Source organism: Chelon labrosus (genome assembly GCF_963514085.1).
Source record: "Chelon labrosus genome assembly, chromosome: 15".
NCBI lineage: Eukaryota > Metazoa > Chordata > Actinopteri > Mugiliformes > Mugilidae > Chelon > Chelon labrosus.
In genome coordinates, this window is record NC_140348.1 from 9,499,612 (window position 1) to 9,512,332 (window position 12,721).

At 41.8% G+C, this 12,721-nt stretch overlaps 2 protein-coding genes across 2 annotated transcripts in view; one reads left to right on the top strand and one right to left on the bottom strand.

The window, feature by feature from the left end:
• The window catches only part of lrpprc (leucine-rich pentatricopeptide repeat containing), a 56,773-nt gene extending 50,742 nt beyond the window's left edge, over window positions 1–6,031 (top strand). Inside the window, exons 35-38 of the mRNA XM_084561109.1 lie at window positions 537–611; window positions 1,170–1,254; window positions 2,340–2,482; window positions 4,821–6,031. Coding sequence (XP_084417235.1) covers window positions 537–611; window positions 1,170–1,254; window positions 2,340–2,482; window positions 4,821–4,892 — 375 coding nt within the window. The 3' untranslated portion in view covers window positions 4,893–6,031. The remainder of the gene's footprint in view (window positions 1–536; window positions 612–1,169; window positions 1,255–2,339; window positions 2,483–4,820) is intronic.
• A 114-nt stretch (window positions 6,032–6,145) lies between these two features.
• Window positions 6,146–12,410, bottom strand: abcg8 (ATP-binding cassette, sub-family G (WHITE), member 8; the record flags this gene model as incomplete). Its single annotated transcript, XM_084561546.1, has 13 exons — window positions 6,146–6,557; window positions 6,690–6,817; window positions 6,930–7,197; window positions 7,426–7,502; window positions 7,976–8,175; window positions 8,257–8,358; window positions 8,767–8,926; window positions 9,032–9,301; window positions 10,184–10,316; window positions 10,460–10,698; window positions 10,936–11,083; window positions 11,184–11,285; window positions 12,366–12,410. 13 exons carry the CDS (start codon window positions 12,408–12,410, stop codon window positions 6,420–6,422), a joined length of 2,010 nt encoding a protein of 669 aa, XP_084417672.1. The 3' UTR covers window positions 6,146–6,419.
• Window positions 12,411–12,721: the final 311 nt, after the last annotated feature.

A 12,721-nucleotide genomic window follows, 5' to 3' on the forward strand; every position in this document is an offset into this window, starting at 1 on the left:
GCTCGATGTAGAGAAACCGCCAGAAAGAACCGAGAAGAACAATTACAGTTGACGCAATCACTTCTAACTACTGGGTGGGGAGACGAAGAAACTATGGAGGCAATAATTACACCCCCTCGTCAAGTTTCTTCCTCTCTGGCCTTTTTATGATCTGTCTCTTTTGCTTCCTGTCATCCACTAATTGATTTAAGTCTTAAAGCTGAATGGGAGACCATCATACAGCGAGCAGCTCGGGCTCAGGCTGTACTTACATTTCCATTGAGTTAGTAGATATGGCCTTTAGTGTGGCTAAGTGACGATAATTATGATTTCTGATGTGAACAGTGCTGTATATTTAAATTCATAAAGAAACGAGTAGTTATTAAATCCATAATTATCCCTTAACCCGAGCATAGCCCTCGGGTGTGCTAGGATGTGTTGGAGTGCATGTGTGTTTATATACTGTACCTATGTGAAGAGCACAGGTTGGAGAGTCTTGATGTCAAAGAAAGAAGTGAAGAGGGTCAAACTTGTCTCTTTTTGTCTTCCTGCTGCAGCGTGTTAATGCTCTGGCTGAACAGAAGCAAGTGCTGACGTCCTTTTTGTCTCAGAAGGCTCAGCTTCCTGGACAGGTGAGATCACACAGCAGCATTTCTCCTCTTTAGAAACTGCATTTTTAAACTATAACTGGGTTGAGTAATGACATTGGCATTTGGGAGTTTATTTGTGATTGAAAATAAAACGGCGCCAAAGCTGTACGACGGCCCGTAGCTCTTCCTAGCTTAAAGAAACTGAGACAGGGGCGGAAAAAAAAGTAAAGTGTAATAAAGTCAACATTTGATTGGTTTTTATGCTCAAGCAGTAGTACCAATCACACAACAGTACCAACAGAGCCAGTCTGAACCTTCAGGGCCACTGGAGAATCAGGAGATGCTTGGAACAGTGCTTTGAAACTCTGAAAAAAGTTTACCTTAACTGAGAAATAAAATTCAAGGTGTTATTTCCAGTAGCATCCTCCCTCTAACTGTTGTTATTTATACCATTTTTAGGTCTGTTTCAGTTTGGCTGTAAAGACCACTCCAATTTAGGGCGTTGAAACCAAACTTTAGATTGTAAAATGGTGATAAATCCTCACTTTTACTTATAAATAAATACAGTTCCGGTCTGTAAATGAGTATTTGTGCGTACAGGTGGGGAAGATCAAGAACCTGCTGAGCCTGATTCCAGACTTCGCTGAGAAGGAGGTGTTGTACCCGTACCTGATGAAGTGTCACGGTAAGACGAGGCATAAACGCGCACTCTTACACGAGGCCTGAATGGCTCTTGTGGAGGCTCACTGGTCTGTGGATAAGTCAACATTAACAGACGCATTAACAATGCATCAGGTTAAGGGGTGCGTGCGCGCGCACGTAGGCAGCCGTTCAGGGGTTAGAAGAACACATGTCCTCTAATGAGTTAGCTGTCCTGGCTAGCCTAGCGTGCTAATCTCGACATGTTCCACCACTCAGCTTTTTTTCCCTCCCTCCCTCTCTCTCCATCGCTTCTCGTCCTCTCCACCTTTTTACTCTTGTCTACATTTTCTTGTCCTCGTTTTTTTTTTCGTCCTCCCCTCCTTGCTTTCATTTCACCTCCTCACCCTCCCGTCCTCCTCCTTTCGTACCTTGTCACACCAGAGATGAGAAGACATGACTATTTAATTAGCATTAGCTAGTTGGTTGGTCAAGGCAGCCATAGGGGAAGCAATTAGCGATGCTCTGCTCGCCTCTGTGCTTTGCCTTGTCTGTGTACTTTTTCTTTTCTTGTCTTTTCTTTTTTAAGTAGTGACCTTCCCAATTTTATCGCTTTAACCACATCACCACACACATCCATGTTATTCCAGATTTACAGATAATTTCACTCATCATTTCTGGGTTGTTTCCCTGAAGAAGGAAAAAGTTACTGATTGGAGTTATTTTACCTGTTCAGGTGTATTATCTAAAATAGATTATCCTTATTCTTTGAATAAATTATCTTGTTCCTCCACAGCTGGAGAACAAAGTCAGCCACACAGGAGCTGTGCTTTTCTACCTGCTTGTTAAACATGCGAGCCCACAGCATGTCAGATAAAAAAAAAAACATTCTGGCAAAAGAGTGGGTAAATACAAAGATTGGCCTGCGTGCTGTTGCTTTGCTTTTAAAATGGAATTCCTTGGCATTAACAAATTGATCACAGACCACAGTGGAAAATAACATCATTATCCCACCTCCACATGTCTCCTGATTACAGCCAGTTTTTTCTCCGTAGATCAACCTTCGACTACATATTTTACTTGTTTGTCTCTGTTGTTGACTTACCCCTCTCTCCCTCTCTCATCTGGCAGTCAAGGATAAGGACTTACCGGCAGCCAAGGCTTTACACGAACAGATGAAGAGCGAGGGGATAGTTGTGGACGAGCTGTCGCTCAAGCGGCTGGCTGGGCTTTACCGCAAAGCAGGAGAGACCGTACCCTTCCCCGAGCCCCCTGTAAGTCACTCGCACAAAAAGGCAGAACATCTACACAACCAAAGATATGGAAAGATACACAAACAAGTTGTGATGGCATCGTTGTCAGTTTGAGTCCTTACATTTGCCGGAAGAAGTTTGTTCTCATAGCTCTAAAAAACACTTGTGGTGTGCCCTTGTACTCTCAAGGGCAAAGAAAATTATAGATGGAGTGTAAATTATCTTAATTTATGCTTTCGGCTACCAACTCAAAGCTGCAGCACTGCAAAAAAAAAAAAAAGCTTCAACTGAATTATTTTTCATTACAGAAAAAGTTGTCTCTCAGAGTACCCTAAAGCCCAGACTATCAAATTACTAATTGCTGTTCAACCTAAATATATATTTAAAAAAAAAAAAGCAAACTTTAACAGATTTTTTTTCTTAGTTAGTACTCTAAGTCAGGGGTCTTCAACGTTTTCCAGGCCAAGGACCCCCAATCTGATGGAGAGATGGAGCGGGGACCCCCTACTTATATATATATATTGTATAAAATTGTGTTTTATATTAAACCGGTCCTATAGTGCCTTGTAGAAATGTACCTTGTTGTTCTGCATTCAATACTAAGATATTAAAATAACAAACAGGTTAATATATTCATGTTTTTATTTTGAACATGCAAGGTACAGTGGTATGGGTGGCCGTGCCACTGCCATTTATAAACATACCTCAAACTGAGGTGAATATAAAAAAATGTCTAATCAATCAAAACATTTTCGCGACCCCCCTGCAGTACCTCCGCGGACCCCCTAGGGGTCGCGGACCCCCTGTTGAAGACCTCTGCTCTAAGTACAAAAAAAAGAAAATGAAATATAATATAAGTCATACGTATGTGTGTACAATAGATCAATTTGACATATTGCACATCAGAGAACAAAGGATAAGTAAAATTTATTGCACAAGATCTTTAAACTACAGCTAACTTGCAATGAGGAATTCAACAGAAGTCAGGATTCATTTTTTCCGATATGATTTTCATCAGAATATACTGGCACGCACTGAATTACACACATCCCTGTATATACACACATGTCTACACTGATACAACCATGCACACATGAGCAACATATTCTGAACAGGACTACGTGTAAACGCACACACACCACAACTCCTAACCAGGGCTGGCACTTGTCCAGCTGGCGTCCTAATGCGTGTGTGTGCTGTGGTCTGTGTGCGCCATAGTAATGTGAAGAAGCAGTCAGCCTGCTGAGGCCTGCAGCGAACCTCATGTTGGTTCTTACTTTGTGTGCCTGTTGGAAATGACACGCCACGGTCTGAGAGTTCATATATTGTGTAAGCGAGACGGTGTCACTGCAGTAGCCGCTCCAGTTATGGCCGCGTTTCAGCAACATTTTGCAAGATGATGTAGGACCTATTTTTGGGAGAGGACCACCCCCACCCGCCACGCACACACCCACACAATCACAATCACGGCCCTCTCAGCCTCAGCACTTTGATGTGCTGTCCCCTCGAGGCAGGTGTACACTGAAGCTCAACTCTTACCTTCCCATCACTCACCTGCAGGACAAAGATAGAAGGAGAAAGAGGATGAAGGTAGAGAAGCTCCTGCATTATTCACTGAATGTCAGGGTAGTTAAGTGATTGCTGGGTTTTATAAACAGAGACGAAGAGTTGCAAGGAGAGGGAAAGGTGAAGAGCCATGTATTCAGAAGTTTCTACAGACTGATCTCGGGTAGAAACGCACCTCTCCTCGTTGTTGTTTAACGTCTCCATCTGCAAAGAGGTCGCGGCTCTGTTGAAATCGCAACCGTGTGGCACAGTTTCTGCAAAGAAATTTTGCGATTTAATTTCTTTTTTTGTTTCTATTTGCTTCTTTGTTTTTGTAATCGACTGACTCTTTGAAACAGTTGGAACCCCATGCCAGGATCTACCTCTCGTTCTGTCGGCATTAATTTCTACATTAATACGCAAACACAAATTGTAAGGAGCTGGAGTAATCTGCAGAAAAGCTCTCACCTTCTTCCCCCTAAAAAAAAAAAAAACACCCACCACAACACTTTCCATGGATCAAAACACTGATTAATTAGCCAGGAACAGAGGCAGAGGACGGAAGTGTGCGTTTGGGGAATGGGCTACAAATCCCTTATTTGTGTATTAATGGGGATTTAAAGATGAAACGAGACAACCTGGTTGGAGACTGGAGACTATTTAGACAGACCCAGGAGGGCCCCAGCGCTGCTTAATTTTTGGAAAGATGCAAGATAGAAACACGCGCACACACCTCACAGGCTCACTATACAACAGGTGAGCATATTTTGTTGGGAATAGGTTTGTTGCTGAATCTCTTTTCCTTTTCTTCCAGGAGTCCTTTAAGTTTTACGCAGACAAGCTGAGAGAGAAAGCTGCCAAAGCCAAGGTGACGGCAGAGGACTAAAGATTCATCATCCCCTCCTTGTACGTCCATGCAAACCCCACTATTTCCTTCCTTTGTCCTTTTTTTTTTTTATATATATATAGAAGTTGTTCGAGCCCAATTCTGTGTTGTTACTGTTGGATGTTAAGACTCTGTCCACTGAGATGATGTTGAAGATGCTGAAAATGTACAAAAGTATTTATGCTAATAAATGATGGTAGGATTTCAAATTGTGTGTTTGAAGTGTGTAAAAGGTTTCTATGATCTCTTTCTTTAAGAACATTTAAAAAGAAAATCCAATACTGTGAGCAGCTCAGTCTGCAGAATAAAATTCTTTTATCTCAAATGCTATATTTTTTAATTTGCACTTCATCCAACTGCCGTAGTTGCTTTGTAAGTTCAATACAATCTGATGCACTGTTCACAAAGTCACCAAAATTATATAAACTCATTTGCCAGTTCATTAGATACACTAGTGTAAACAAATGCATTCTAATAATTGTCTTTTCTAACACATGTAAACATTTCTCACTTCTAAGGCACAAGTGTGTTACACAATGGAAATATAATCAAATCCTGAATATCCTACATTGTTATGTATCTGCACGGCTACAAGCTGATTCATCATGCAACCGAGTAACAAGTCCAAAGGATGAGCGTGAAGATGCAAATAAACACACTCAAGTGGAGAAATTTGATTTAATACTTTATTAATTTGGACTCAGACCGTGTTGGTGAAATATTTAACAGGCTTTTGCACCAGCGCAAAAACACACCACTTACATAATCTTCAATCTGTGAGGATATAAGAAGTACAAAGTATTTTTATTGTGTGTGTTGTGTGACATACTAAATATAGTAGCCTTTTTTTCCTCGGTGCTTACTGTAACGCCTCACATTGTTACAATAAGTTTAATAACCTTACATATACAAAAAAGATAAATCTGGGGGAAAAGGGGAGATTAAAAAACGCACAAGCAAAAGCTGCAAATGGATATCTGCCAAAGTAGCGCTCTAATCATTTGCCATGACAGAGAAGAGAGGAAAAACAATATTCTTTAAATGTTGATGTTACGGCAGTACTCTGCTGCCACCCAGCAGCAGACAGCGGTACTGCAACAAGTGCCACATATTCTATACAAACTTTCTCTTACTCGATCTAATTATTCTCATATTTTAAAATATTAGCGATGAGTATGCATTGATATTAGTTGGAAATATAACAAAACTGTTTGTATATTTCTTGATTATCTTTAAGTCTTGCTGAAGTCCCAATGGGGCTATTTCATGTGATTCAACTATAAAAAAAAGCACCGGAGTTGTTGATGTTATAAAATGTCCTAAAGAAAAAATACAATAATGCATTTTTAATTCTGTGAATTAAGCACATTTTTACATTTTAGTAAGTACAGTAAAATGAAGTATGGAGAGCTTGGTGTCGAACCAGTCGAGAGAGAACCCAAAATACTTCCTTCTACGTCTGCAACTTGTAGAGTAAAACCCTGCCCTGAAAGATGTGGTTTCAAGTAGTGTTCAGCCCTGTTTTGTTCACCAGTCTTGACTAGACTTCTGTTTGATGAACTTTAGGCACAGGAAATAGAGCAACATGAAACCCAGACAGACTGCCAGCAGCACCAGGTAGCATGAGTACAGAGGGTACTGGTTCAGTTTCATGGCATCCACCACCTGAAAGACACAGAGAGGATTAGAAGATGAGAAAGATGTTGAACATCTTGGTTTATCCATTTACAGTTCTATATCATTTCATATTTGTACCTATATTCAACATACAGTATATTCAGTGTATTTTTAACTCACATGTATGGCGTCAACGTTGATGGTGATGTTTCCAATAGAGATAGGGTACTTGTTGCCACTGAACTGCACCTGCAGCATGCCCTCGAAACCCCAACGCATGAATGAAGCGTAAGAAAGCCACGAGGCCACTGGTGGAGTCAAAAACATGCACAAACATTACATACGGACCAGCAGCACCTTTACTCCTGCAGCTGTTCTCTGTCATCACTGTCGTTAACTAAGGGCAAGTAGTCTCCTCACCAAGCCACATATTCTCCAGACTGATGACAAAACCTCCCGTCAAATAGAAGACGGTGAACAATGAGTTGCCCATGAATGCCGAGGTCTGCAGGGTGGGCAGTGCAGCTGCTACAAACAGAGCCATGGATCGGCTGCAGTAAACCATCAGCCACACCAGCAAGAAGTTGAGCAGGAAACGGTCGGGAGCCTCGTTCAGCCCTGCCAGCCAGTAGATGGGCAGACCGTAGACCAAAGTGAACACACAGTGTTCTGGTAACTCCCCCAAAACCTGAATGCGAGAAAGAACTAATTCAAATACACAACAAATAGTCATGCAGAAACTATGAATATATTCAGTGTTGATTCTGGCTGGTTTATTTGCATGCACTCACAAACAGTACCTCATATTTCAAAGTACAGTACTATTTGCACTGGGAGGTAAGTTAGACTGGAGGCTGAATACAACATGGAGCAAGACTGACCCCTACTGGAGCTCCTCTTTAAAACTGAAGTTTACCTTGGCGAAGAAATACGAGGTGACAGAGTACATGCCGTCCTCCAGCTCATGGTAGAGCATGGCTCTCTCTGTGTGACCTGCACAGAACATACAGTCAGACGCCCTGACGACACTCAGCTTATGATATAGACGGCAGGTACAGTACTGTAAACTCCTTCTTCCAGTTATATGACGATAAAGTCTCTTAATAACTTATTCAAATATGAATTGTATTGCACATTATATCTTTCAGAATAGCAGGGCCAGTTGAAAAAGGAGATTAATTTGATATGAATAGTTTTGTTCAAGAGTCATAATGAATTATGTTCACATGTGTATCATGTGATCCACTGGTGATTAGCAGGTCGTGGTTGCATGAAGAGTTTTGAGATCACACAGTACTTTTAATGATCAAAAATTGTAATGATTTTGCTAATACATATTATTTCTAACATAAATCTGTTTCATTTATATGTTTATATATATGTTTATTTATATATGTTATATGTTTAGCTGTGGACTGAGTCGTGGACTGACTTTGACTCTCATCCTCCTGATTCTCATTACTCACATTTCGCTATGACGTCCAGCACCACAGCAAATGGGGTGAGAGCTCCGATCATGTAGAGGAGGGCCACCGTGTCCTGGATGGTCAGACGGTTTTCTCCTGCCCCGTAGTACAGACAACCGACCAGCAGTGACATGAGGAGGGCCTCGAAGCCGTGGACCAGTATGGTGACCAGGTCTCTGAAGTCATTATACATGTGACGCCTGAGGGTGAAGAAGGGAGACGTCAGTGTCCATATGCATCACTCTTTGGTGCTGCAGCCCCAGCTGTGTGTGTGTTCTCACCTGATGAGGATATTAAACTGGTGTAGTTTGCCAGGCAGTTGGTTTCTTTCCTTGGAAATAGTGATTACTTCTTCCCCTCCCATCCTGTTTGGCTGCTGAGGGCTGATGTGGATGGCGACAAAAAGAAATTCATTATTTAATCCACAGCTAAAACCTATCCATGAGGAAGCCTTCATTACTGGCCTCTTAGTCGTATTTAGTCGTTTTCTGGTCTTAAAACATCAGAAAATAGTGAATGATTTTAGGTTAGAAATACACAGAGCTCAAAGCAAAACAGTCAAATTGATCAAACATTTCCCCAGTTTGCCAACATGTGTGACAAAAAAAGCAGCCAATCCGTATGAGTAGCTGTAACCAGAGATGTTTTGCTGAATAGCAATGAAAGAATGTTTTCCTGTAGATTATTCTTCTGGCAACTAATTAATCAATTGACCTATTGTTTAAGTTTTAATATGCAAAGAAGAAAAAGGAGAATAAAAGAAACAAACACAGTATAAAACACACACCCACCTGTCAGCTTGTGTCAGGGCTGCGTTGCTCCCAGCTAGTTTCCACATGTAGTCATCAGTGTCTCGGACCTTTTCCATGAACTGCTCAGACAGAAGTCTGGCCCGCTCCAAACACTCAGCCTCTCGCTCTGGACTGCGGCGATCTATACTGATCAGATCAACTGGAAACACACACAAAAATGTAAACCTCCTTAGAACGGGTAACTAGCAAGACAGATGAGATGAAGGTTGCAGTACCAATAATATTGTCACCATTTTAAACTAACCATAGAAGTCAGAGGGGTTGCAGTATCGTGGGCATGGGTATCCCAGGGCGGTGAAGTAAGGCACCATGTCACGAGCTGCACCACAGTAGACGGCCGAGCCCGAAGACAGCAGGACGACGAGGTCGAAGAGCTGGAAGATGTCTGATCGAGGCTGGTGGACTGACAGCAGAACCAGGCGGTTTCCCCGGGCCAGACGGGACAGCGTGATGACCAGGTTGTGGGCTGTGAAACTGTCCAAGCCAGAAGTGGGCTCATCCAGGATCAAAATACCTGAAAGGTGAAAAAAAAAAAAAAAAAAAGACCAGTTCAACAACTGATAATGGATCACCAGAGTGATCCACTGGTGATTAATAGGTCGTGGTGAGGCAGGTTGGATCCAGGCAAGGTTTAAAAAAGGACACAGGGTTTAATTAGGCCTGGAAAATATTTAAACGCTAAGTGGATAGACAAGCACTCCAAAAAACAAAAAAGCCAGGGTGGGTTCATAATACTCTGATTAAAAAAAAACTGTAGTGTGTATAAGATGCTAATATTCATAAAAACAATGAGGTCATGGAAAATACGTACTAAACCCCCTCCCCCCAAAAATATGACAGAGTCTTCATTGGGTCTAAGCGGCAAAGACTCTCAGATATCTCTTGTTGGGCTTGGAAGTTTCTCCTGGTCTCCTGCTGCCCACCCAGTGAAGGTGGGCAGCAAGGGTTTTGTAGCCAGCTCCACCACAAGGCAGCTAAAGGGAGCAGGGATCAGAGGCCAGACCCAGCGGAGGGCAATTAAGGAACTTATCAGTCTTGCAGAGAGAAGCAGTCACTCACTGCGACGAGCCAGACTCAGCTAAAGGTGTCTTGTGATAAAAGGCTGAAAAACCAAATAAGGCCGGGGTACACCACTGATGATGCATCGTAGCGGTGGAAACGCTCGGCCTCTGCGTGTCTCCTGTAATGGATTTATCCCTCTATCATTCTTCTCTCCCTGGTCCCATCAAGCAATGTCAATGTTGTTTAAGTTTGGAAGTGATATTGACAAAGAGTAGACATCACATTCAGCCAGGCCTCGATCAGACATCTTCCAGCTCTCAGAGAGTCTGACTGATAAATATAACCTTCAGAATTTCAGAGCAATGGGTTATCTGTTTCTTTATATTTTTCTCACCAGGGTTCCAGAGAAGCTGGACACCTATACTGACTCTCCTCCTTTCTCCTCCAGAAACACCCCTCACGTAGTCGTTTCCCACCCTGGTGTGAGCGCACTGTCGCAGCCGCAGCTCTGCAATGACATCGTCCACCTGCAACAGAGACAGTTGTCACATCATCTCAACACACACACAGCAGCAGCTACTTACAGTTTACCATGACTAGTTTGTTTTAAGAGGAATAAGTTACACTTTGTGGCCCTGCTTGAGATTATTTTGAGGAAACTTAATCGTACTCTTTGGTCTCTCTGGGCCTGTGTGAAGTTAGTGGGGAGCCTCAGTTTGGCGACAAAGCTGAGAGTCTCGCGGACAGTGAGGTGAGGAAGAAGGCGGTCATCTTGACGGACGTGAGCGATGCTTTTCTTCACCAGCTGGGGCGTGTTGGGCTTCCCATTAATCAGAATCTGACCAGATGTCATTTTGCCACCTTCTTCCCGGCAAGTGATTATGTCGAGCAGAGACGTTTTTCCACAGCCTGGGAGAAGAAAGTAAGCAGAATTCACATAAACACTCAAAATATGGACATAAGAAATGCAAAGCAGTGAGCCATCTCAGGAGGCACGCATCACATTTTTCGATAAATGTGAAGATTTATTAGTCATCAAAAATCACAGATGGAACAGAGGGTGTCATCCAAGAAAGGATTATGTTTATTGTAGTTTGATTAAAGAAAACAAAATGTAAAATTATGAATCATGACTTTGTGTTTCACCTGAACTGCCAATGACAGCCAGCATTTGTCCGCTGTGAACCCTGAGGCTGAGATTGTTGATGGCCGTCTGTTTGTTTCCTTTTATCTCCCACGGCAATTTGAACTCCGACAACCTCTCATACCAGGGGATCTGAGCTGCTGTATCCACCTACAGGGACACACACATTTACACTCACAGTATAAGAGATAAAAGCAGTTTGAGTCTAAAGATAAGATGCAAGGATATCAGACGTTTGTCCCATAGTTACCTCGTAGTGCAGGTTGTTGACCTCCAGCTGATTGCAGCCTCCGCTGTAGGTGAAGTAGAGACTGCTGTCTTCTTCGGACGAGAACAACTCTGTGTCTTGATGCTGTTAAAGAGACGTAAATGGCTCAGTGAGTTTCCAACAGGCAAGGACACACGTGTGACTTTTTAAATTTGTATTCATATCAGTAAATATGCTGCAATAAAAACCATGAAAGTTAATCCTGCTGCAACAAAATAAACAACAGAGACTGTAAACTTGTGGTGACATTCACATTAGATGAGTTTATGGAAGTTTGAATTAATAAAAATCTGAACTAGATGGATTTATGAAATGTTTAGGCTTGTTTGTATTGGCTTGTGTGCGCTTCTTTGTTTGCATTTCCCTGAGACCTTTTGTGGGTCCAGAGTCCATTTGACAAAAACCCTAATATTCATAATGTGTAATGTGCCAATGTCCAGGTGAAAATGAAGAACATCTACTGTACTGCACGCTATAGTCTAAGTTATATAGCAGAAATGGATTATTAAGTGCACCAACCTCCAGAATATCTCTAATCTCTCATTTATGTGCTTCAGACTTGATGCAGCTGTTCTAAACACTTGTTTCCAGATGTGGTAACCTCAATATAACCCTGAACAATATGAATATGAACAGAACCCGAAGAAATAATATGACTCCAATGCTCCAACTTGAAATAATTACCATGCTGATCTGTTTAAATTTATGACCCACGGCTTTCCTAGAGACACTTTGAAGGGTCACCAAGTTTATTTAGAGACAGAAATTGAATAAGATCCAAATATTCATAAACATGGGTTCATATAATGTTATGAAGCATTTATGTTTTTAAAAGGAACTATACTAAAGCAATGCCAGTACATTGTAGATATAAATGGAAATCTGATTTACCTAAAAAAAAAAAAAATAATAATAATAATTATGTAACTTCTATTCCTTTGAATCGAGTTTCTGAATAAGGTAAAGGTCTTTTGACCACAGTCTGATTTATGTTACAAAGTTCCGTTAATAAAATCAGAGGTTGTACAGCAGCCAGTGAGAGCAGCTCTATGGTTGGTGTGGATGAAACAAATAAATAGAAAGTTTAGTAATCTGGAAATATATCTGTATACTAGTAGAGAGAACTTAGTTATAGCTAAAAATGGTATTTTAGTCCTGACTGACCTGTGAATAGACAGTTGCATGATTAAGGCCAGTGTCTGTGTCCATGATGATGCAAGCTGCTGGCTGATGTTTGTTGGGTCAAGAGGTCAACAGCCCCGTTTTTTCCTCTTCTGTTAGGATCCTCTCTTCTTCTCTCTTTGGGTATCTGCTGTTTCCGTCGTCCCGATGTTCCCGTTTTGTCTCTCTATGTTGTAGTTCGACTTCAGTCCGGCTGAAGTCTCCTCTTGTATAGCTCACAAGCTTTCTTTGTCAAAGCATACAAGTTCATGTCAGTTGGTCCCCTGCATTGTGCTGTCAGTCATAGCTTGTCTGGATGCAGCGCACTGTATGAGGTCTGAGGTGAGACTGACAGCATG